The sequence below is a fragment of the Salmo salar genome, chromosome 22 (genome assembly GCF_965601325.2).
Source record: "Salmo salar chromosome 22, fSalSal1, whole genome shotgun sequence".
NCBI lineage: Eukaryota > Metazoa > Chordata > Actinopteri > Salmoniformes > Salmonidae > Salmo > Salmo salar.
This window is the reverse complement of record NC_138312.1, coordinates 65,362,834-65,389,708: the sequence shown is the minus strand read 5'-3', so window position 1 is coordinate 65,389,708 and position 26,875 is coordinate 65,362,834. Positions and strand designations below refer to the sequence as shown.

At 44.4% G+C, this 26,875-nt stretch overlaps 1 protein-coding gene across 2 annotated transcripts in view; it reads left to right on the top strand.

Annotated features, from left to right (window-relative positions):
* pparg (peroxisome proliferator-activated receptor gamma) overlaps window positions 1-26,875 on the top strand; it is a 90,306-nt gene that overhangs the window by 32,103 nt on the left and 31,328 nt on the right. Inside the window, exons 2-4 of one of the 2 annotated variants that reach the window (XM_014168482.3) lie at window positions 16,919-17,431; window positions 17,589-17,758; window positions 24,187-24,325. In XM_014168482.3, the coding sequence (XP_014023957.2) occupies window positions 16,921-17,431; window positions 17,589-17,758; window positions 24,187-24,325 (820 nt within the window). In that variant the 5' untranslated portion in view covers window positions 16,919-16,920. The remainder of the gene's footprint in view (window positions 1-16,918; window positions 17,432-17,588; window positions 17,759-24,186; window positions 24,326-26,875) is intronic. The other variant, XM_045705117.2, reaches the window with a different exon arrangement.

The following is a 26,875-nucleotide window of genomic DNA, read 5'->3' as shown; positions in this document are numbered from 1 at the left end:
ACTACAAAATATACTACACATTACAACTACAGACTAAACATTAACATTACACTACAGACAAAGCACTAGACTATACAATATACTACACACTACATACTATACACTACAGACTATTAGACTACAGACTAGTCATTAGACTATACACTACACACTACACATTAGACTATACACTACACACTACACACTAGACTATACACTACACATTAGACTATACACTATACATTAGACTATACACTACACACTACACATTAGACTATACACTATACACTACACATTAGACTATACACTATACACTACACATTAGACTATACACTATACACTACACATTAGACTATACACTACACACTACACATTAGACTATACACTATACACTAGACTATACACTACACACTACACATTAGACTATACACTACACACTACACATTAGACTATACACTATACATTAGACTATACACTACACACTACACATTAGACTATACACTATACACTAGCCTATACACTACACACTACACATTAGACTACACACTACACATTAGACTACACACTACACATTAGACTACACACTACACATTAGACTGCACACTACACACTAGACTATACACTACACACTACACACTACACATTAGACTATACACTATACACTAGACTATACACTACACACTACACATTAGACTACACACTATACACTACACACTACACATTAGACTACACACTACACATTAGACTATACACTAGAATATACATTACGGACTTCACATTACACACTTCACACATATCTACACACTACACATTACCACTACACACTATAGACTATGGACTCCACAAGACTACACACTACAGACTAGACACTACATAATAGACTACAGACTAAAGATTAGACTACACAGTACCGACTACTCATTACAGACCCCACATTACGGTCTTCACACTACACATATCACATTTATAACTACAGACTGCCCACTGTAGACTACAAACTACACACACACACCACACACTACAGACTGCCCACTGTAGACTACAAACTACACACACACACTACAGACGACTCACTCGACTTTACAATGCAGACTATACACTAGACTACAGACGACACGTTAGACTTCACACTACACACTATAGACAAGACAAGTTAGACTTCACACTATAGACAAGACACTAGACTACACACTTCACACTGTAGACTACAGACTTCAGACTACACAGATACACGAGACTGCACAGACTACACGCTACTAACTACACAGTTCACACTACAGACCAGATATTAGACTAGACTACAATTTCAGACTTGACTACACAACGGTTACTACACACTACACGCTATAAACTACACACTATGGTTACTACACACTACACGCTATAGACTACAGACTAAACACTAGACTACACACTATATAATATGTACTACACACTGCACAGTACAAACTACACAGTGCAGACTACTGGCTAGACTACATTCTGCATTCTACGTAATTGACACTACACACGACAGACTACAAACTACACAGTATAGACCACAAACTACAGACTGAATGCTATAGACTGCACACTATAGACTACATATTACCACTATAGACTACACACTATAGACTATAGACTACACACTATAGACTACATATTACCACTATAGACTGCACACTATAGACTACACACTATAGACTGCACACTATAGACTACACACTATAGACTACACACTATAGACTACACACTATAGACTACACACTATAGACTACACACTATAGACTACACACTATAGACTACACACTATAGACTGCACACTATAGACTACATATTACCACTATAGACTACACACTATAGACTACATATTACCACTATAGACTGCACACTATAGACTACACACTATAGACTACACACTATAGACTGCACACTATAGACTGCACACTATAGACTGCACACTATAGACTACATATTACCACTACAGACTGCACACTATAGACTACATATTACCACTATAGACTACACACTACACACTACAGACTGCACACTATAGACTGCACACTATAGACTGCACACTATAGACTGCACACTATAGACTGCACACTATAGACTGCACACTATAGACTGCACACTATAGACTGCACACTATAGACTACATATTACCACTATAGACTGCACACTATAGACTGCACACTATAGACTGCACACTATAGACTGCACACTACAGACTACATATTACCACTATAGACTACACACTATAGACTGCACACTACAGACTACATATTACCACTATAGACTACACACTATAGACTGCACACTATAGACTACATATTACCACTACAGACTGCACACTATAGACTACATATTACCACTATAGACTGCACACTATAGACTACACACTATAGACTACACACTACAGACTACATATTACCACTATAGACTGCACACTATAGAGTGCACACTATAGACTACATATTACCACTATAGACTGCACACTATAGACTGCACACTGTAGACTGCACACTATAGACTGCACACTATAGACTGCACACTATAGACTGCACACTATAGACTACACACTATAGACTACACACTATAGACTACACACTATAGACTGCACACTATAGACTGCACACTATAGACTGCACACTATAGACTGCACACTATAGACTGCACACTATAGACTACACATTACCACTATAGACTACACACTATAGACTACACACTACACACTATAGACTACACACTATAGACTACACACTATAGACTGCGCACACTATAGACTGCACACTATAGACTACATATTACCACTCCAGACTGCACACTATAGACTACACAGTACGGACTGCACAGTACATTTTACATACTGCACGCTTCACAAAACGGACTACAAACGACACATCACCCACTATAAACTCTACACAACACATTACTACAGACTTCACACTATAGACTACACGCTACAGACTACCCAGCAAACGGAAACATTCCCAGAAAATTAGCTAAGATTCCCATTACGTTTTAGTTAGGAATTGATCTAACATTAGGATAATGGATTTTTTTTAGCAAATGTTTTAAATGAAATATCCATGGAATGTTCTTCTGAAATGTACTAAATTGTTGTGCACAACATCTGTAACAACCACCACAGAATATTCCCCAAAAGTTATCTTTAGGTTTCCATGTAAAGCACAGACTGAATGTGCTCTGGGAATGTTCTTGCGACATCAGGCGATTGTTTTAAATAAACATTGTATAATCATCAGCACAACTGGACAGTTTTTGAGTTCTGAGAACTTTTGCCGAAACGAATGGTTTTCAGGCTGTATTCAACTAACTGTTTTAGTGGCCAAATGTAAAATCCTCTTCCTAATTCTGTATAAAGGAATCCATGTAAAGTATATTGTACAGTATACACTGCCTTCGGAAAGTATTTAGACCCCTTGACTTTTTCCACATTTTGTTATGTTACAGCGTTGTCCTAAAATGTACTAAAATAGTTTTTTCCCCCTCATCAATCCACACACACACACACACACACAATACCCCATAATGACAAGGCAAAAACAGGTTTTTAGAAATGTCTGCTAATTTATTTAAAATAAACTGAAATATCACATTTACATAAGTATTCAGACCGTTTACTCTGTACTTTGTTGAAGCACCTTTTGGCAGCAATTACAGCCTTGAGTCTTCTTGGGTATGATGCTACAAACTTGGCACACCTGCATTTGGGGAGTTTCTCCCATTCTTCTCTGTAGATCCTCTCAAGCTCTATAAGGTTGGATAAGGAGCGTTGCTGCACAGCTATTTTCAGGTCTCTCCAGAGATGTTTGATCGGGTTCAAGTCCGGGCTCTGACTGGGCCACTCAAGGACATTGAGACTTGTCCCGAAGCCACTCCTGCATTGTTATTGCCTGTGTGCTTAGGGTCCTTGTCTTGTTGGAAGGTGAACCTTTGCCCCGGTCTGAGATCCTGAGTGCTCTGGAGCTGGTTTTCATAAAGGATCACTCTGTACTTTGCTCTGTTCATCTTTGCCTTGATCCTGACTAGTCTCCCAGTCCGTGCCACTGAAAACATCCCCACAGCATGATGCTGCCACCACCATTCTTCACCATAGGGATGGTGCCAGATTTCCTCCAGACGTGACGCTTGGCATTCAGGCCAAAGAGTTCAATCTTGGTTTCATCAGACCAGAGAATCTTGTTCCTCATGGTCAGAGTCCTTTAGGTGCCTTTTGGCAAACCCCAAGCGGGCTGTCATGTACCTTTTACTGAGGAGTGGCTTCTGTCTGGCCACTCAACCATTAAGGCCTGATTGGTGGAGTGCTGCAGAGATGGTTGTCCTTATGGAAGGTTCTCCCATCTCCACAGAGGAACTCTGGAGCTCTGTCAGAGTGACCATTTGGGTTCTTGGTCACCTCCCTATCCAAGGCCCTTCTCCCCAGATTGCTCAGTTTGGCTAGGCAGCCAGCTCTAGGAAGAGTCTTGGTGGTGCCAAACGTCTTCCTTTGAAGAATAATGGAGGCCACTGTGGGGACCTTCAATGCTGCAGAAATGTTTTGGTACCCCTCCCCAGATCTGTGCCTCGACACAATCCTGTCTTGGAGCTCTACGAACAATTCCTTCAACCTCATGGCTTGGTTTTTGTTCTGACATGCCAACTGTGGGACCTGTGGGTTGCGGTTACTGTGGGACAGGTGTGTGTGCCTTTACAAATCATGTCCAATCAATTAAATTTACCACATGTGGACTCCAATCAATTTGTAGAAACATCTCAAGGATGATCAATGGAAACAGGATGCACCTGAGCTCAATTTCGTAGCAAAGGGAGTGAATACTTCATAGCAAATTTCCCATAGCAAAGGGTCTGAATACTTATGTAAATAAGGTATCTGTTTTATATTTAATAAATTACCAACATTTCTAAAAACCTGTTTTCACTTTGTCATTATGGGGTATTGTTTGTACATTGCTGAGGACATTTTTATTTTATTTTAAAATAAGGCTGTAAAGTAACGTGGAAAAAGTCAAGGGGTCTGAATACTTTCCAAAGGCACTGTATTTTCTCCCTACTAATGGATCTAGACTTTACGGGACACATGTCTCCTGGGTGTCAATAGGCATGAGGCCTCTGGGTGAGACCAGGCTGGGACAGAAAAACAGTGTCTCCATCTGATGTTCCAAAACTTGGCCTCCAGGGAGTCATTCAGGGCCTTTAGATGGTCTGGGGAGTTTCTCTCCCCCCCCCCCCCCCCCCCCGTGTGTGTGTATCAAGGCTTTGCCAATCAGAGCAAAAGTCCATCCGCATTAAAACCCTGTTTACCAGATAGTGAATAGATGTCCATTGGACCGCTGGACGGAAACCTGTGTTAATCTATTAATAATAGTAACTTGCCTAGTGAATCCAGAACAGAACCTTTCTATAGTGCAGTTGGCTTCTCTCCTCCTTTCCCTGTTTGGAACAATGTGCCAGTTACTGTAAGCTGAAGTGGACTCCCGTTAACTTCTGTTGTCCACATTCCACCCATTCAGTATGAAGGAAACAATAAGTAATTTAAAGGAGGATGTTTTTACCATGGTTTTATTCTGGAAGTCATTGACAGTTATTTCGACCCATTTTAGTTTATCCTCTAACTACGGATTTATAATGCTGTCCTATTAATATACATGGCATACTTGGCACTCTTATTGATCTATTTAAAAATGCCCTGAACACCTTTTAAAGCGTTTTACTGTTAGGACAGTGTTGAGGCGAAATCTATGTACTGTTAGATTTCACCTCACTGTCATATGTACTGTGAGATTTCATCTCAACACTGGCCAATAATCATTTTAAACTGAACAAAAATATAAACATGTAATGTGTTGGTCCCATGTTTCAGGAGCTGAAATAAAATATCCCAGAAATGTTCCATATGCAAAAAAGCCTTTCTCTCATTTTGTGGACAAATTTGTTTACATCCCTGTTAGTGAGCATTTCTTCTTTGCAAGATAATCCATCCACCTTGACAGGTGTGGCATATCAAGAAGCTAATTAAAGAGCATGATCAATACACAGGTGCACCTTGTGCTGGGTACAATAAAAGGCCACTCTAAAATTTACAGTTTTGTCACACAACACGATGCCGCAGATGTCTCAAGTTTTGAAGGAGCTTGCAATTGGCCTGATGACTGCAGAAATGTCCACCAGAGCTGTTGGCAGAGAATTTAAATGTTAATTTATCTACCATAAACTGCCTCCAACGTCATTTTAGAGAATTTGGTCCAACTGGCCTCACTATCGCAGACTGTGTGTAACCATGCCAACCCAGGACCTCCACATCCGTCTTTTTTCACTTGAGAACAGCCGTTGAAACGGAGGTGTATTTCTGTTTGGGGGGAAACTAATTCTGATTGGCTGGGCCTGGCTCCCCAGTTGATGGGCCTGGCTCCCAAGTGGGTGGGCCTATGCCCTCCCAGGCACACCTATGGCTGTGCCCCTGCACAGTCATGTGAAATCCATAGATTAGGGCCTAATATGAACTGTAACTCAGTAAAATCATTGAAATTGTTTCATGTTGAGTTTTTATTTTTTTTAAGTATATTAATGTCCACAGTGCTTTTCATAACAATCTCAAAGCGCTTCCAAAGACGAAAAAAACAAACCAACCAATACATCATCATGAGTAAGCAAACTATAGCTAGGCTACTCATGGTGATGTATTGGTTGAGCTAGCCAGCCAACTATAGCTAGGCTACTCATGGTGATGTATTGGTTGAGCTAGCCAGCCAACTATAGCTAGGCTACTCATGGTGATGTATTGGTTGAGCTAGCCAGCCAACTATAGCTAGGCTACTCATGATGATGTATTGGTTGAGCTAGCCAGCCAACTATAGCTAGGCTACTCATGATGATGTATTGGTTGAGCTAGCCAGCCAACTATAGCTAGGCTACTCATGATGATGTATTGTTTGAGCTAGCCAGCCAACTATAGCTAGGCTACTCATGGTGATGTATTGGTTGAGCTAGCCAGCCAACTATAGCTAGGCTACTCATGATGATGTATTGGTTGAGCTAGCCAGCAAACTATAGCTAGGCTACTCATGATGATGTATTGTTTGAGCTAGCCAGCCAACTATAGCTAGGCTACTCATGGTGATGTATTGGTTGAGCTAGCCAGCCAACTATAGCTAGGCTACTCATGGTGATGTATTGGTTGAGCTAGCCAGCCAACTATAGCTAGGCTACTCATGATGATGTATTGTTTGAGCTTGCCAGCCAACTATAGCTAGACTACTCATGGTGATGTATTGGTTGAGCTAGCCAGCCAACTATAGCTAGGCTACTCATGATGATGTATTGGTTGAGCTAGCCAGCAAACTATAGCTAGGCTACTCATGATGATGTATTGTTTGAGCTAGCCAGCCAACTATAGCTAGGCTACTCATGGTGATGTATTGGTTGAGCTAGCCAGCCAACTATAGCTAGGCTACTCATGGTGATGTATTGGTTGAGCTAGCCAGCCAACTATAGCTAGGCTACTCATGATGATGTATTGTTTGAGCTTGCCAGCCAACTATAGCTAGACTACTCATGGTGATGTATTGGTTGAGCTAGCCAGCCAACTATAGCTAGGCTACTCATGATGATGTATTGTTTGAGCTAGCCAGCCAACTATAGCTAGGCTGCTCATGATGATGTATTGGTTGAGCTAGCCAGCCAACTATAGCTAGGCTACTCATGATGATGTATTGGTTGAGCTAGCCAGCCAACTATAGCTAGGCTACTCATGATGATGTATTGTTTGAGCTAGCCAGCCAACTATAGCTAGGCTACTCATGGTGATGTATTGTTTGAGCTAGCCAGCCAACTATAGCTAGGCTACTCATGATGATGTATTGGTTGAGCTAGCCAGCAAACTATAGCTAGGCTACTCATGATGATGTATTGTTTGAGCTAGCCAGCCAACTATAGCTAGGCTACTCATGGTGATGTATTGGTTGAGCTAGCCAGCCAACTATAGCTAGGCTACTCATGGTGATGTATTGGTTGAGCTAGCCAGCCAACTATAGCTAGGCTACTCATGGTGATGTATTGGTTGAGCTAGCCAGCCAACTATAGCTAGGCTACTCATGATGATGTATTGTTTGAGCTAGCCAGCCAACTATAGCTAGGCTACTCATGGTGATGTATTGGTTGAGCTAGCCAGCCAACTATAGCTAGGCTACTCATGATGATGTATTGTTTGAGCTAGCCAGCCAACTATAGCTAGGCTACTCATGATGATGTATTGGTTGAGCTAGCCAGCCAACTATAGCTAGGCTACTCATGGTGATGTATTTGGTTGATCTAACTATAGTTACACTTAGGTTGGAGTCATTAAAACTATTTTTTCAACCAGTCCACAAACTATAGTTTTGCCAAGTCGGTTAGGACATCTACTTTGTGACACAAGTCATTTTTCCAACAATTGTTTGTTTACAGTTTACAGTTGATTGTTTATAATTCACTGTATCACAATTCCAGTGAGTCAGAAGTTTACATACAATGTTGACTGTGCCTTTAAGCAGCTTGGAAAATTCCAGAAAATGATGTCATGGCTTTAGAAGCTTCTGATAGGCTAATTGACATCATCTGAGTCAATTTGGAGGTGTACCTGTGGATGTATTTCAAGGCCTACGTTCAAACTCAGTGCCTCTTAGCTTGACATCATGGGAAAATCAAAAGAAAAAGGCCAAGACTTCAGAAAAATTATTGTAGACCTCCACAAGTCTGGTTCATCCTTGGGAGCAATTTCCAATCGCCTGAAGGTACCACGTTCATCTGTACAAGCAACAGTGCGCAAGTATAAACACCATGGGACCACGCAGCCGTCATACCGCTCAGGAAGGAGACGTGTTCTGTCTCCTTGAGATGAACGTACTTTGGTGTGAAAAGTGCAAATCAATCCCAGAACAGCAGCAAAGGACCTTGTGGAGAAGCTGGAGGAAACGGGTACAAAAGTCTCTATATCCACAGTAAAACGAGTCCTATATTGACATAACCTGAAAGGCCGCTCAGCAAGGAAGAAGCCACTGCTCTTCCTTGCTACTCACTACCCTCACCACCTGGGGGCGGCCCGTCAGGAAGTCCAGGACCCAGTTGCACAGGGCGGGGTCGAGACCTAGGATCTTGAGCTTAATGACGAGTTTGGAGGGTTCTATGGTGTTGAATGCTGAGCTGTAGTCGATGAACAGCATTCTGACATAGGTATTCCTCTTGTCCAGATGGGTTAGGGCAGTGTGCAGTGCGATTGCGATTGCGTCGTCTGTGGACCTATTGGGGCGGTAAGCAAATTGGAGTGTCAGGTAGGTGATATGATCAGGTAGGTGATATGATCCTTGACTAGTCTCTCAAAGTACTTCATGATGACGGAAGTGAGTGCTACAGGGTGATAGTCATTTAGCTCAGTTACCTTAGCTTTCTTGGGAACAGGAACAATGGTGGCCCTCTTGAAGCATGTGGGAACATCACACTGGGATAGGGATTGATTGAATATGTCCGTAAACACACCAGCCAACTGGTCTGCGCATGCTCTGAGGATTCGGCTAGGGATGCCATCTGGGCCGGCAGCCTTGCGAGGGTTAACACGTTTAAATGTTTTACTCACGTTGGCTGCGGTGAAGGAAAGCCAGCAGGTTTTGGTAGCGGGCCGTGTCAGTGGCACTGTATTGTACTCAAAGCGAGCAAAGAAGTTGTTTAGTTTGTCTGGGAGCAAGACGTTGGTGTCCGCAACAGGGCTGGTTTTCTTTTTGTAATCTGTGATTGACTGTAGACCCTGCCACATACTTCTCGTGTCTGAGCCATTGAATTGCAACTCTACTTTGTCTCTATACTGACGCTTAGCTTGTTTGATTGCCTTGCGGAGGGAATGGCTACACTGTTTGTATTCGGTCGTGTTTCCGGTCGCCTTGCCCTGATTAAAAGCAGTGGTTAGCACTTTCAGTTTTGCGCGAATGTTGCCATCAATCCATGGTTTCTGGTTGGGGAAGGTTTTAATAGTCACCATGGGTACAACATCACCGATGCACTTGCTAATAAACTCGCTCACCGAATCAGCATATACATCAATGTTGTCTGAGGCTATTCGTAACATATCCCAGTCCACGTGATCGAAGCAATCTTGAAGCGTGGAATCCGATTGTTCGGACCAGCGTTGAACAGACCTGAGCACGGGCGTTTCCTGTTTTAGTTTCTGTCTATAGGCTGGGAGCAACAAAATGGAGTCGTGGTCAGATTTGCCGAAAGGAGGGCGAGAGAGGGCTTTGTATGCGTTGCGGAAGTTAGAGTAGCAATGATCCAGGGTTTTGCCAGCCCAGGTTGTGCATTCGATATTCTGATAAAATTTAGGGAGCCTTGTTTTCAGATTAGCCTTGTTAAAATCCCCAGCTACAATAAATGCAGTCTCAGGATATGTGGTTTCCAGTTTATATAGAGTCCAATGAAGTTCTTTCAGGGCCGTCGATGTGTCTGATTGGGGGGGGGGGGGGGATATACACGACTGTGACTATAACCGAAGAGAATTCTCTTGGTAGATAATGTGGTCAGCATTTGATTGTGAGGAATTCTAGGTCAGGTGAGCAAAAGGACTTGAGTTCCTGTATGTTGTTATGATCACACCACGACTCGTTAATCATAAGGCATACACCCCCGCCCTTCTTCTTACCAGATAGATGTTTGTTTGTTGGTGCGATGCGTGAAGAAACCGGGTGGCTTTACCGACTAAGGTATCCCAAGTGAGCCATGTTTCCGTGAAACAGAGAATGTTACAATCTCTGTCTCTCTGGAAGGCAACCCTTGCTCAAATTTTGTCTACCTTGTTGTCAAGAGACTGGACATTGGCGAGTAGTATACTCGGAGTGGTGAGCGACGTACCCATCTACGGAGCCTGACCAGAAGACCGCTCCGTCTGCCCCTTCTGCGGCACCGTTGTTTTGGGTCACCTACTGGGATCTGATTCATTGTCTTGGGTGGTTGTCCAAACAGAGGATCTGCTTCGGGAAAGTCATATTCCTGGTCGTAATGTTGGTAAGTTGATGTTGCTCTTATATCCAACAGGTCTTCCCAGCTGTATGTAATAATACTTAAGATTTCCTTGGGTAACACTAAGAAATAATACATAAAAAAAAACAATGCGGCATAGTTTCCTAAGGACGCAAAGCGAGGCGACCATCTCTGTCGGCGCCATCCTGAAGCAATCAGAATGGTGTTATGTGGACTGTGTCAATGTTCATTCTATAGGAAGTGCACCCCTATTGATAAAACTAACACAAATGTATGGTTGTATTGGACATGCACTTCTATTTTTCCGTTACACTCTGGATGATTCCGAAAGTGTATATCTCTCTTGTTGGGATTTCAACTCTAATAACATGGTCTTTAACCCATTAGACATTAATGAAGCCAACAATAAATATGATTGTGTTGATCCAGATGAAAATTTCCTGAGGTTTACCAGAGAGTCTATCACTTGTGATTACTATGATAAAGCAATTTAACAACCTGTATAGTAGTTTATCTAAGTCCAAGACAAGCTGATTTTCTATCTTTCATTTGAATGTTCAATCTTCCTAAATATCATGACCACCTTGTTCATTATCGGTGTCCTCTCAGTCATGAATGTTCCATTGTTGCCCTTTCAGAAACATGCTTGACTGAAGTGACAACCACGCTTCATGACATGTCTCCTTATAATGCTGTTCACCACTGTAGAACATCAAGTGAGGGTCCATTTTAGTTCATAAACGTTTTCAATTCTTTGCAATAGAGGACCTCATTGATGTTGAATCTCTTTTCATAGAAATTCCCTGCTGCTCATTTGTTGGTGGTTAAAAAGTGGTAATTGGATCTGTCTATCGGCCACCCGCTCCTGACATTGGTAGTTTCATTGATATCCTTGCATCAACCTTGGATTTGCCCCCGTCGGAGCTGGTGTAGTACGATTCAATCTTTGTCCTGTATTGACCCTTTGCCTGTTTGATGGTTCGTCAGAGGGCATAGCGGGTTTTCTTATAAGCGCTCCTTGAGAGCGGCTACTCTGCCCTTTAGCTCAGTGTGGATGTTGCCTATAATCCATGGCTTCTGTTTGGGGCATGTGCACACAGTCACTGTGGGGACGACGTCATCGATGCAACTGGTGATTGAGGTGGTGTACTCCTCAATGCCATTGGAAGAATCCCGGAACATATTCCAGTCTGTGCTAGCAAAATAGTCCTGTAGCTTAGAATCTGCGTCCTCTGACCACTTCCTTATTGGGCGAGTCACTGGTACTTCCTGCTCTAGTTTTTGCTTGTAAGCAGGAATCAGGAGGATCAAGTTTGTCAAATTTGCCAAATGGAGGTTGAGGGAGAGCTTTGTACGCATCTCTGTGTGTGGAGTTTTTTTCTCTCTAGTTGCACATTTAGCATTAAAACATTTGTTTAATTTAACTAGGCAAGTCAGTTAAGAACAAATTCTTGTTTACAATGACAGCCTAGGAACAGTGGGTTAACTGCCTTGTTCAGGGGAACAGTGGGTTAACTGCCTTGTTCAGGGGCAGAACGACAGATTTCTTTTTTGTCAGCTTGGGGATTTGATCTAGCAACCTTTCAGGTACTGGCCCAACACTCTAACCACTAGGCTACCTGCTGGTTACTGGCCCAACACTCTAACCACTAGGCTACCTGCTGGTTACTGGCCCAACACTCTAACCACTAGGCTACCTGCTGGTTACTGGCCCAACACTCTAACCACTAGGCTACCTGCTGGTTACTGGCCCAACACTCTAACCACTAGGCTACCTGCTGGTTACTGGCCCAACACTCTAACCACTAGGCTACCTGCTGGTTACTGGCCCAACACTCTAACCACTAGGCTACCTGCTGCCCCAAATGTGCTGGTAGAAATGAGGTAAAATGGATTTAAGTTTCCCTGCATTAAAGTCCCCAGCCACTCTGGATGAGCATTTTCCTGTTTGCTTATGGCCCTATACAGCTCGTTGAGCATCGGTTTGTGGTGGGAAATAAACAGCTACGAAAAATATAGATAACTCTCTTGGTATATAGTGCGCCAGCTGTTATTTACAAATAGACACAGAACACCACCCCTTGTCTTACTGGAGGCAGCTGTTCTCTCTGGCCGATGTATGTTATCCATGTCGTCGTTCAACCACAACTCGGTGAAACATAAGATATTACAGTTAATGTCCCGTTGGTAGGATATCCTTGACCGAAGCTCATCCATTTTGTTATCCAATGGTTTCAAGTTGGCTAATAGGACTGATGGTAGAGGGATTTACTCACTCGCCTACAAATTCTCAGAAGGCAGCCTGACCACCGTCCACCTTTTTCGTTTTAATCGCTGTTCTGATGTCAAGAAGTAATTTTTCGGTCATAAGTGACGGTTGCTGCAACATTATGTACAAAATAAGTTAAAATATAAGTGACAACAACACCATTTTTTCTTGTAAATAGCACAGTTGGTTTGGAGAATGTAAAACGTAAGCCATCCCCTCTAGTGCCATTACAAAGAATCCATCTATATAACAAGACACTGTGGTAACCTTCACCCTCCCCACTGATATAACACGACACTGTGATAACCTTCACCCTCCCCACTGATATAACAAGACACTGTGGTAACCTTCACCCTCCCCACTGATATAACACGACACTGTGATAACCTTCACCCACCCCACTGATATAACACGACACTGTGGTAACCTTCACCCTCCCCACTGATATAACAAGACACTGTGGTAACCTTCACCCTCCCCACTGATATAACAAGACACTGTGGTAACCTTCACCCTCCCCACTGATATAACAAGACACTGTGGTAACCTTCACCCTCCCCACTGATATAACACGACACTGTGATAACCTTCACCCTCCCCACTGATATAACAAGACACTGTGATAACCTTCACCCTCCCCACTGATATAACACGACACTGTGATAACCTTCACCCTCCCCACTGATATAACACGACACTGTGATAACCTTCACCCTCCCCACTGATATAACACGACACTGTGATAACCTTCACCCTCCCCACTGATATAACAAGACACTGTGATAACCTTCACCCTCCCCACTGATATAACACGACACTGTGATAACCTTCACCCTCCCCACTGATATAACAAGACACTGTGGTAACCTTCACCCTCCCCACTGATATAACACGACACTGTGATAACCTTCACCCTCCCCACTGCCACACCTCACACAGACAATTTACTATCAGATACAGAGGTACCATACTCTGGAATTCTTATCTTCACGTTGTCAAAACCCCATCATCCCTCAATAACTTCAAGTGACGACTTGGTCAGCCTGATGAACCAAACTACCCAATAATCCCCTCCATGTAGCGTAACACTCACACACGCACATACATGATCACACGCACATACATGATCACACGCACATACATGATCACACGCACATACATGATCACACGCACATACATGATCACACGCACATACATGATCACACGCACATACATGATCACACGCACATACATGATCACACATGGTTTTTCCTGTTTACTGAGTATATTATGTATAATTACAGTTAATATACTTTGTTTAACTGATTGAACAAAGTTTTTTATTTTGTACTTATATTTGTGGTGTGGTTTTCATATCAGCCCTTTTGGTCTTCCAACCTCACCTGCACACTGTTTTTACCCGTTTTTATCTGTACTGTTTTGTCTTTCACTTCTTTGGTGCGAATAAATAAAACCTAAAAACCTTTTTCATTTTTGTACTTATGTGTTGTATATAGTTTTTTTTTCTGTGGTGTAGAATTTATCAGCCCTTGGGTTTCCAAACACACCTGCACATTTTTTTTTTAAATAATTGTTTTACCTGTATTGTTGTCTATCACTTGTCGTCTTTGGTGCAAATAAATAAAAAGACTCTTCTTGGTGTCCACATTAAACATAATACAGAACATTAATAGACAAGAACAGCTCAAGGACAGAACTACAAATGTAAAAATGGCACACTAAGCCTACATATCAATACACACAAACACTAAGCCTACATATCAATACACACAAACACTAAGCCTACATATCAATACACACAAACACTAAGCCTACATATCAATACACACAAACACTAAGCCTACATATCAATACACACAAACACTAAGCCTACATATCAATACACACAAACACTAAGCCTACATATCAATACACACAAACACTAAGCCTACATATCAATAGATACACACAAACACTAAGCCTACATATCAATAGATACACACAAACACTAAGCCTACATATCAATAGATACACACAAACACTAAGCCTACATATCAATAGATACACACAAACACTAAGCCTACATATCAATAGATACACACAAACACTAAGCCTACATATCAATAGATACACACAAACACTAAGCCTACATATCAATAGATACACACAAACACTAAGCCTACATATCAATAGATACACACAAACACTAAGCCTACATATCAATAGATACACACAAACACTAAGCCTACATATCAATAGATACACACAAACACTAAGCCTACATATCAATAGATACACACAAACACATAGCCTACATATCAATACACACAAACTATCTAAGTCAAATAGGGGAGAGGTGTTGTTTTATCTGTTTTTTGAAACCAGATTTGCTGTTCATTTGAGCAAAATGGCTCTTTAATACTATACACTTGAATTTCTTCTGGATTTGGGGACTGGGAAAAGACCCCTGGTGGCATGTCTGGTGGAGTACGTGTGCGTGTGTCAGAGCTGTGTGTAAGTTGACTATGCAAACTATTGGAATTTAACACATTTATGTTTCTTATAAAAACAAGAAGTGACGCAGTCAGTCTCTCCTCTGCTTTTAGCCAAGAGAGACTGGCCTGCATAGTATTTATATCAGCCCTCTGGTAAGAGTAAAGAGCAAGACGTGCCGCTATGTTCTGGGCCAGCTGCAGTTTTTCTAGGTCCTTCTTTGCAGCACCTGGCCATACGACTTGGCAATATTCAAGATAAGATAAAACTAGAGCCTGCAGGACTTGCTTTGTTGTGTTAAAAAGCAGAACATCTTTATCACGGACAGACCTTTCCCCATCTTCACATTGACGTTGGGGACAGGTCATGCATCATTCGAACAAAAATTATTAGCCAGCTAGCTCGCCAAGCCAAAAAGAGTTGACGTGCCAGTTTATCTGCTAGTCTGTGGGTCAAAAACACCACATGTATGCAATAAAACACCATTACATTTTTAAATAACTAAATATGTACACACAGTATTTCCAAGAGCTCGCTGCTTAGACTACTATTATGGCCTGGTACTGTTAGATCATTTATAACATGGGAAAGTGTTAAGATGAAATCTATCTGCTTAGCCTACTACTAGGGCTGGTACTGTTAGACCCCATGTTATAAATGATCTGTTTGTTTTGAGGAGTAGTATTTCCCCTGGTATCTGTTAATAGTGAAGGATAGCCTTGGTTATATAAAGTTGAGTGTAACATCCCATGGGTTCAGAGCAGTGGTTTTCATCAGTCACTGATTGGGGGTCAACCAAGTTAGAGTTCAGTTCACTATCTCACAGGATATGTTCTGTTCGGAGATTGAACACAGTTCTGTAGACTTCACTGGGAGGTTCCCTACTATGAACACAGTTCTGTAGACTAGTAGGAATAGGAGGGTCTCAAATGGTATTTATGGCAAACATGCAGAAGATTTATTACAGAACAACAAAGAGCTCACATATCTTTTTAATCTCAGTCTGAAATGGTCTCACATTGACAAGCCTGAGGGAAACAGAAGGGAGGACTCAGTATGTTTTGTATCAGTTAGTCTTTTACCACATTGTCACACTCTCTCACACACAGATCCTGACACACTCTCCCTCCCTCTCTTCCCCTCCCTCCCCCTCTTCCCCTCCCTCCCCCTCTTCTTCTCTCGCTCTAACAGACATGGTGGATACCCAGCTCCTCGCATGGCCAATGGGCATCAGTCTGACCCCTGTACACCTGGAGGAGCTTGATGACAGTTCTCACTCTCTGGATATGAAACCATTCACCACCCTGGACTACACTAGCCTGGACTACGAACACGGACCCACCATCTCCAGCTACAGACCCACCCAGGCCCACCACTACCAATCCAGCAACAGCCCCAGACCCACCCAGGCCCACCACTACCAAGCCAGCCACAGCCCCAGACCCACGCAGGCCCACCACTACCAACCCAGCTACAGCCCCAGACCCACGCAGGCCCACCACTACCAAGCCAGCCACAGCCCCAGGCCCACACAGGCCCACCACTACCAACCCAGCTACAGCCCCAGTCACCTCAGCCCTAGACCTGGCCAGGGTTACCAGCCCTCCCCCAGCCCTGGCTCCAGTCCTGCCCTAGGCCACCACCTTGCATACATGGACCACATGTACAACCACAGCCAGGTTCAGGAGGGACACGGTGAGACCTGTGTGTGCTCAAATATTTGCTAGCGTTTGAAAATAACACAACAACATCTCTTCTATATGAATGTGCATGTTGTGTGACCCTGCTCTGTCTTTGTATCAGTGTTTCTGTCGGTTCTGTTCCGAAGGTTGTATAAACCTCTGTCTCTGCTGTACATCAGGTTGTATAAAGCTGGAGCCAGAGTCTCCTCCCCAGCATCCAGACAGCAGTCCTCTCTACTCCAAGCTACAGGACGACACCACCGCTTCCCTACTCAACATAGAGTGTCGAGTATGTGGAGACAAAGCTTCTGGCTTCCACTACGGAGTCCATGCCTGTGAAGGCTGCAAGGTACTACTACTCTGTGTTTGTATGTCTCCTTTGTTTACCTGTGTGCTATAACCTCACACCCTAAAGAGGCTTAAACTCACGCTGACAGACAGGGTCAAAAGTTGCCTGCTTTCAACCAAGTTAAACATTTCTTGCACTTCATGTGGGTCTGTCTGTCACTTTAACCACAAGCCCATACATAGTTTCCTTCCCCTGAGCAGCACAGCCTGCAATGGCAGAACATCTTAGACAGACTGACACTTCTCTGAATAAAAATAATCATACGAAGACCAGAGGTGCGAGGCATATTTCCACCCTTCGTTCTCTGAAACAGATCCTATCTTCCGATAAATATGTGCTTACTTTCAAGAAAACATAAAAGTGTGTGTAGTCATGAATGTATCAGTATACTTTGCCAGTCAGTGTGGTTAGCAGTGTGTGTATTTACCGGAAGGCATAGTGTTAGCAGTGTGTGTGTATCTACTTCAAGGCAGAGTGTTAGCAGTGAGTCAGTATTCATTGTTCTATTATCTTGTGGTACGTTAGTATGAGGATCAGGATAGAAGCCAAGAGCTGCTGGGGTCAGCCAACCAGGGTCAGATGTTTAAAACATTCTTTATTGAGGTGGAGCCTCATACTCTCCCCAGCTTCCTCTTTCTATGTTGGGTCCTTGAAAATCATTAAATAAATACTATGTATTATAATATTTTTATTTGTTTTAATAGTATTATTACTTGTGTTATTGTTTGGGGTGGCAGGTAGCATAGTGGTTAGAGCGTTGGGCCAGTGATCAAATCCCCGAGCTGACATGGTAAAAATCTGTCGTTCTGCCCCTGAACAAGGCAGTTAACCCACTGTTCCCCAGTAGGCCATCATTGTAAATAAGAATTTGTTCTTAACTGACTTGCCTCGTTAAATGTAAAAAAAAAAAAAAAAAATTAAAACGTATTATTAGTGTTATTATTTTGATTATTACTATACATTTTTACTCCTTTTATTACTATTGTTATTATTACTACTGTTGTTATTACTGTTATTATTATTGTAACAGTATGGAGGTAAACTCCTAGCTCAAGGGCCTATGGGACTCAGAGCTGTGATGGTCATACGACCAATATATACCTACAGACCTTTTTTGGAATGTAAACAATAACAAACTGATTTAGAACACGCGGCTGCCCCAGAGAACTCAACATGTCAAGTGCACGTTACAAGCCGAAAAGTAAACAAGGTCTACTTATAAAGCTGGGTTATATGTAGTCTAGTCAGTGTATGGAGAAGTCAGAGGCAGAGCTAGCCAGCCAGACACTACAGAGGACGTGGGCTTTTGGCCTGGATAGTGGCGAGAAGCAACGGGCCGTAGGGGGCGGTGTGCAGCAGAGAAGCAACGGGCCGTCGGGGGCGGTGTGCAGCAGAGAAGCAACGGGCCGTAGGGGGCGGTGTGCAGCAGAGAAGCAACGGGCCGTAGGGGGCGGTGTGCAGCAGAGAAGCAACGGGCCGTCGGGGGTGGTGTGCAGCAGAGAAGCAACGGGCCGTGTGCAGCAGAGAAGCAACGGGCCGTAGGGGGCAGTGTGCAGCAGACACTGACAATTTTGCGCCGCCCTATGGAACTCCCAATCACACCCGGTTGTGATACAGGCTGGATTTGAACCAGGGTGTCTGTAGTGATGCCTCTAGCACTGAGATGCAGTGCCTTAGATCACTGCGCCATTCGGGAAGGCAAATAATTGATAGACTAATACATAACAAATAAATCAGTACTTACAAGAATAAATGTCTTAAATTATAGAATGAATGCATCAATCTAAATTAGCATCTAAAGTTTTCTTGCAGCCTTGGCAGCAGCTAATGGGGAGCCCTAATAAATACAAATACAGGATAGTTTACATAGCACACTGAAATAGTAGCCATACACACAGTAATGGCAGTGTAGTACAACACATGGAATACTTGTGCAGTAGAGGCAACAGTGGTGTGGCTGTAGAGATGTGCGAAGAGTCATCTTGAGACAAGACCATGGAGAGAATAGATACTATGTTGTCCATTGGTTAGAACAGAAATGTGTCTTCTGCTTCTCCAAACACCCTGCAGTGCAACATCCCTGGCTGGAGAGCAAGTGGGGGTTTAAGGGCGTTGCTCAAGGGTACAATGGCACAGTTTCGTCCTGGGCTTGAATAATTGTAGTCATGGCATCACACGCATTCATCAGTCCTGTAGTGTTCCTAGCCCTAGAGCAGTGTTTCCTGACCCTGGTCCTGTAGTAGTCCTAGCTCTAGAGCAGTGTTTCCTGACCCTGGTCCTGTTGTCACCTAGCCCTAGAGCAGTGTTTCCTGACCCTGGTCCTGTAGTGTTCCTAGCTCTAGAGCAGTGTTTCCTGATCCTGTAGTAGCCTAACCCTGGAGCAGTGTTTCCTGACCCTGGTCCTGTTGTCACCTAGCCCTAGAGCAGTGTTTCCTGACCCTGGTCCTGTAGTGTTCCTAGCTCTAGAGCAGTGTTTCCTGTTCCTATAGTAGTCCTAGCCCCAGAGCAGTGTTTCCTGTTCCTATAGTAGTCCTAGCCCCAGAGCAGTGTTTCCTGGTCCTGGGTCCTGTAGTACCCTAGCCCCAGAGCAGTGTTTCCTGGTCCTGTAGTACCCTAGCCCTAGAGCAGTGTTTCCTGGTCCTGGGTCCTGTAGTACCCTAGCCCCAGAGCAGTGTTTCCTGTTCCTATAGTAGTCCTAGCCCCAGAGCAGTGTTTCCTGGTCCTGGGTCCTGTAGTACCCTAGCCCCAGAGCAGTGTTTCCTGGTCCTGGGTCCTGTAGTACCCTAGCTCTAGAGCAGTGTTTCCTGATCCTGGTCCTGGGTCCTGTAGTACCCTAGCCCCAGAGCAGTGTTTCCTGGTCCTGTAGTACCCTAGCCCCAGAGCAGTGTTTCCTGGTCCTGGGTCCTGTAGTACCCTAGCCCCAGAGCAGTGTTTCCTGGTCCTGGGTCCTGTAGTACCCTAGCCCCAGAGCAGTGTTTCCTGGTCCTGGGTCCTGTAGTACCCTAGCCCCAGAGCAGTGTTTCCTGGTCCTGGGTCCTGTAGTACCCTAGCCCCAGAGCAGTGTTTCCTGGTCCTGGGTCCTGTAGTACCCTAGCCCCAGAGCAGTGTTTCCTGGTCCTGGGTCCTGTAGTACCCTAGCCCTCTAGAGCAGTGTTTCCTGGTCCTGGGTCCTGTAGTACCCTAGCTCTAGAGCAGTGTTTCCTGATCCTGGTCCTGGGTCCTGTAGTACCCTAGCCCCAGAGCAGTGTTTCCTGGTCCTGTAGTACCCTAGCCCCAGAGCAGTGTTTCCTGGTCCTGTAGTACCCTAGCCCCAGAGCAGTGTTTCCTGGTCCTGGGTCCTGTAGTACCCTAGCCCCAGAGCAGTGTTTCCTGATCCTGGTCCTGTAGTACCCTAGCCCCAGAGCAGTGTTTCCTGGTCCTGGGTCCTGTAGTACCCTAGCCCCAGAGCAGTGTTTCCTGATCCTGGTCCTGGGTCCTGTAGTACCCTAGCCCCAGAGCAGTGTTTCCTGGTCCTGGGTCCTGTAGTACCCTAGCCCCAGAGCAGTGTTTCCTGGTCCTGTAGTACCCTAGCCCTAGAGCAGTGTTTCCTGGTCCTGGGTCCTGTAGTAGTCCTAGCCCCAGAGCAGTGTTTCCTGGTCCTGTAGTATCCTAGCTCTAGAGTAGTGTTTCCTGGTCCTGTAGTAGTCCTAGCCCCAGAGCAGTGTTTCCTGGTCCTGTAGTACCCTAGCTCTAGAGTAGTGTTTCCTGGTCCTGGTCCTGTAGTAGTCCTAGCCCCAGAGCAGTGTTTCCTGGTCCTGTAGTATCCTAGCCCCAGAGCAGTGTTTCCTGATCCTGATCCTGGTCCTGTAGTACCCTAGCCCCAGAGTAGTGTGTCCTGGTCCTGGGTCCTGTAGTACCCTAGCCCCAGAGCAGTGTTTCCTGGTCCTGTAGTACCCTAGCCCCAGAGCAGTGTTTCCTGGTCCTGTAGTATCCTAGCCCCAGAGCAGTGTTTCCTGGTCCTGGGTCCTGTAGTATCCTAGCCCCAGAGCAGTGTTTCCTGGTCCTGGGTCCTGTAGTACCCTAGCCCCAGAGCAGTGTTTCCTGGTCCTGGGTCCTGTAGTACCCTAGCCCCAGAGCAGTGTTTCCTGGTCCTGGGTCCTGTAGTACCCTAGCCCCAGAGCAGTGTTTCCTGTTCCTATAGTAGTCCTAGCCCCAGAGCAGTGTTTCCTGGTCCTGGGTCCTGTAGTAGCCCAGCCCCAGAGCAGTGTTTCCTGGTCCTGTAGTACCCTAGCCCCAGAGTAGTGTTTCCTGGTCCTGGTCCTGTAGTAGCCCAGCCCCAGAGCAGTGTTTCCTGGTCCTGTAGTACCCTAGCCCCAGAGCAGTGTTTCCTGATCCTGGTCCTGTAGTACCCTAGCTCTAGAGCAGTGTTTCCTGATCCTGATCCTGGTCCTGTAGTACCCTAGCCCCAGAGCAGTGTTTCCTGATCCTGTAGTAGCCCAGCCCTTGAGTAGTGTTTCCTGATTCTGGGTGTTGTAGAAGACCTAGATTATTGTTTCCTGGTCCTAGGCACCCAAATGGGTTTTCATTTTTGCCTTAGCACTACACAGCTGATTACATTTTTAAAAAAATGCTTGTTACATTGATAGTTTGATTCAGCTGAATAGTGTCAATTCATACAAGTACTTGGGAGACATAATTTATAGATCGGCAGGTGAGGTTGCTCTCGAGCGACTAGATGTTCTTTACCATTCGGCCATCAGATGTGCCACCAATGCTCCTTATAGGACACATCACTGCACTCTATACTCCTCTGTAAACTGGTCATCTCTGTATACCCGTCGCAAGACCCACTGGTTGATGCTTATTTATAAAACCCTCTTAGGCGTCACTCCCCCCTATCTGTAATATCTACTGCAGCCCTCATCCTCCACATACAACACCCGTTCAGCCAGTCACATTCTGTTAAAGGTCCCCAAAGCACACATCCCTGGGTCGCTCCTCTTTTCAGTTCGCTGCAGCTAGCGACTGGAACGAGCTGCAACAAACACTCAAACTGGACAGTTTTACCCACAACTCTTCATTCAAAGACACAATCATGGACACTCTTACTTACAGTTATGGCTGCTTCGCGTGATGTATTGTCTCTACCTTCCTGCCCTTTGTACTGTTGTCTGTGCCCAATAATTTTTTGTACCATGTTTTGTGCTAGCTAGGTCCATTACATGGTTATCTGGGCAAGCCACCCCATCACCTTTCACAGGTCGCAGTGTGAATTACACATTTGGTGCACAGACAAAGGGGAGCTAGCTACAACTTGTTGACGGCGCTCACTACAATCAAAACAACTCGCTCCACACAAGAAGTTGTCAGTGGCCAAGATTCAACAGTTCTATTTATAGGAAAGAGCTGATGAGGGTTGGAGAGATGTCTTTACTGTCATTACTTGTCTTGAAGGGGTTAAATTGCCCGAACGGCACCAGAACATCCAGATGAAATGTATTTTGAATGTTGTTGCAGTAATAATATGGTGCATTAAAACTAAAAGCAGATTTACCTAGCGCGGTTGAGACCCTAGGAACCTCAAGAGTTAACCAATCCTGTGAACAGGTTAGGCAACTCCGGTGTCTATACTTCAAAAGCAAAGTTAGATAAGACGGAAGTTTATGAAGTAGGGCCTTGTAAACAAAAAGAGAGTCATGTAGAAATCTATGGGTCTTTAGCGAAGTCCAGACAACTTTTTGAAACAGGATGCAGGGTTGAGTATCAAAACTGTCACCTGTAACAAAGCAAAGGGCATTATGGGAGATGGCATCCAAAGGTTTAAGAGTAATAGCAGCTGCACTTTGATTAATACTATCACCATAATCAACAGATAAAAAGGTTGACTGTGTCACGAACCGGCTCGAAGTTCATAACCAAAAAGGGAGACAACGTGGAGATAAGGAATAACAAAATATATTTATTAACTTAAGTAAACTAAATACAATTAACAATGGTGTGTGTAGTCAGTAATCTGTAGTGTAAATGAGTGTTTGCGTGCATAAATGTGATAATGAGGGGTGTTGAAAGGTGCCAAAGCAAACAAACGAAACGGCCACAAAAATGCCACAACCACAATATCAGTGTGTCTGCTTGGAGAGAGTCTCCTCAATGAATGGGGAAGTTGTGTATTTATCATGGGACACACCCAGCCCAGGTGTCCCCCATTTCACTGACAACCCTCCCGGCTCCACCCACCGACATCCTAATAAGGAAAACAAGAGCAAAGAGAACGAATTCTGCAGACAGAGTGGGAGGGCCTTCACAACTGAATAACCTGCTTCCTACTGTTTAGAGCAAGGCGTAGAACCACCAAGAGAAAAAAAATGGAATAATTGTTAAGTTGTGCCCATTTAGAATGAATTTTTATCTTATGTTTCTCCCTTCTCTAATAAAACCTGTGTCTCCAGGGGTTCTTCCGTCGGACCATCCGGTTGAAGCTGGTTTATGACCACTGTGACCTGCACTGTCGCATCCACAAGAAGAGCCGCAACAAGTGTCAGTACTGTCGCTTTCAGAAGTGCCTGGTGGTGGGCATGTCTCACAATGGTAAGAACCAATATTACAATCAATCAGTCAATGTACCCTGATCCCAGGCTGTGTTACAGCCAGCACCGGGAAACCCATTAGGCAGCATACAATTGGCCCAGCGTCGTCTGGGTTAGGGGAGGGTTTGGCCGGGATTTCCTTGTCCCATCGCGCTCTAGCGACTCCTTGTGGTGGGCTGGGTGCCTGCAAGCTGACTTCTGTTGCCAATTGTACGGTGTTTCCTCTGACACGTTGGTGTGGCTGGCTTCCAAGTTAAGCAAGCAGTGTGTCAAGAATCAGTGCGGCTTGGCCGTATTTCGGAGAACTCATGGCTCTCGTACGGCAGTTGCAGCGATGGGACTAGACTAACTACCAGTTGGATATCATGAAATTGGGGAGAAAAAGGGGTAAAAGTACAAAAACATAATTATAAAGCCCTTTTTACGTCAGCAGATGTCACAAAGTGCTTATACAGAAACCAAGCCTAAAACCCCAAACAGCAAGCAATGTAGAAGCACGGTGGCTAGGAAAAACTCCCTAGAAAGGCAGGAACCTAGGAAGAAACCTAGAGAGGAACCAGGCTCTGGTGGGTGGCCAGTCCTCTTCTGGCTGTGCCGGGTGGAGATCATATTTGACAAAAATCCGTTCCATTTAGTATGATATGTTAGGTTACATAACATTGACTAAATGTACATCCGAGACACTAATTATTATATGTTACATTTTATTTGTATAGATTTTCTTTATTTCCTCTTTATTTAACCAGGTAGGCTAGTTGAGAACAAGTTCTCATTTACAACTGCGACCTGGCCAAGATAAAGCAAAGCAGTCGACTCATACAACAACAGAGTTACACATGGAATAAACAAACAGTCAATAATACAGTAGAAAAAGTCTATATACAGTGTGTGCAAATGAGGTAAGGCAATAAATAGGCCATGGTGGCGAAGTAATTACAATATGGACAATAGGTTAGGCAGACCCTGTTCCTGAAGTCAAATGACCAAATCACCCTTTAGTAACCTCAACGGTGGAATGTTAACATACTGCTCAAAAAAATAAAGGGAACACTTAAACAACACATCCTAGATCTGAATGAAAGAAATAATCTTATTAAATACTTTTTTCTTTACATAGTTGAATGTGCTGACAACAAAATCACACAAAAATAATCAATTGAAATCCAATTTATCAACCCATGGAGGTCTGGATTTGGAGTCACACTCAAAATTAAAGTGGAAAACCACACTACAGGCTGATCCAACTTTGATGTAATGTCCTTAAAACAAGTCCGCCAACTCCTGGACAGTCTGTGGTGCAACGTGGCGTTGGTGGATGGAGCGAGACATGATGTCCCAGATGTGCTCAATTGGATTCAGGTCTGGGGAACGGGCGGGCCAGTCCATAGCATCAATGCCTTCCTCTTGCAGGAACTGCTGACACACTCCAGCCACATGAGGTCTAGCATTGTCTTGCATTAGGAGGAACCCAGGGCCAACCGCACCAGCATATGGTCTCACAAGGGGTCTGAGGATCTCATCTCGGTACCTAATGGCAGTCAGGCTACCTCTGGCGAGCACATGGAGGGCTGTGCGGCCCCCCAAAGAAATGCCACCCCACACCATGACTGACCCACCGCCAAACGGGTCATGCTGGAGGATGCTGCAGGCAGCAGAAGGTTCTCCATGGCGTCTCCAGACTCTGTCACGTCTGTCACGTGCTCAGTGTGAACCTGCTTTCATCTGTGAAGAGCACATGGCGACAGTGGCGAATTTGCCAATCTTGGTGTTCTCTGGCAAATGCCAAACGTCCTGCACGGTGTTGGGCTGTAAGCACAACCCCCACCTGTGGACGTCGGGCCCTCATACCACCCTCATGGAGTCTGTTTCTGACCGTTTGAGCAGACACATGCACATTTGTGGCCTGCTGGAGGTCATTTTGCAGGGCTCTGGCAGTGCTTCTCCTGCTCCTCCTTGCACAAAGGCGGAGGTAGCGGTCCTGCTGCTGGGTTGTTGCCCTCCTACGGCCTCCTCCACATCTCCTGATGTACTGGCCTGTCTCCTGGTAGCGCCTCCATGCTCTGGACACTACGCTGACAGACACAGCAAACCTTCTTGCCATAGCTCGCATTGATGTGCCATCCTGGATGAGCTGCACTACCTGAGCCACTTGTGTGGGTTGTAGACTCCGTCTCATGCTACTACTAGAGTGAAAGCACCGCCAGCATTCAAAAGTGACCAAAACATCAGCCAGGAAGCATAGGAACTGAGAAGTGGTCTGTGGTCCCCACCTGCAGAACCACTCCTTTATTGGGGGTGTCTTGCTAATTGCCTATAATTTCCACCTGTTGTCTATTCCATTTGCACAACAGCATGTGAAATGTATTGTCAATCAGTGTTGCTTCCTAAGTGGACAGTTTGATTTCACAGAAGTGTGATTGACTTGGAGTTACATTGTGTTGTTTAAGTGTTCCCTTTATTTTTTTGAGCAGTGTATATGAATTGTATGCTATTGTACGACTGCTATTACATTGGTAGGCCAATGAAATGTAACCTAACGTGAAGTATCATA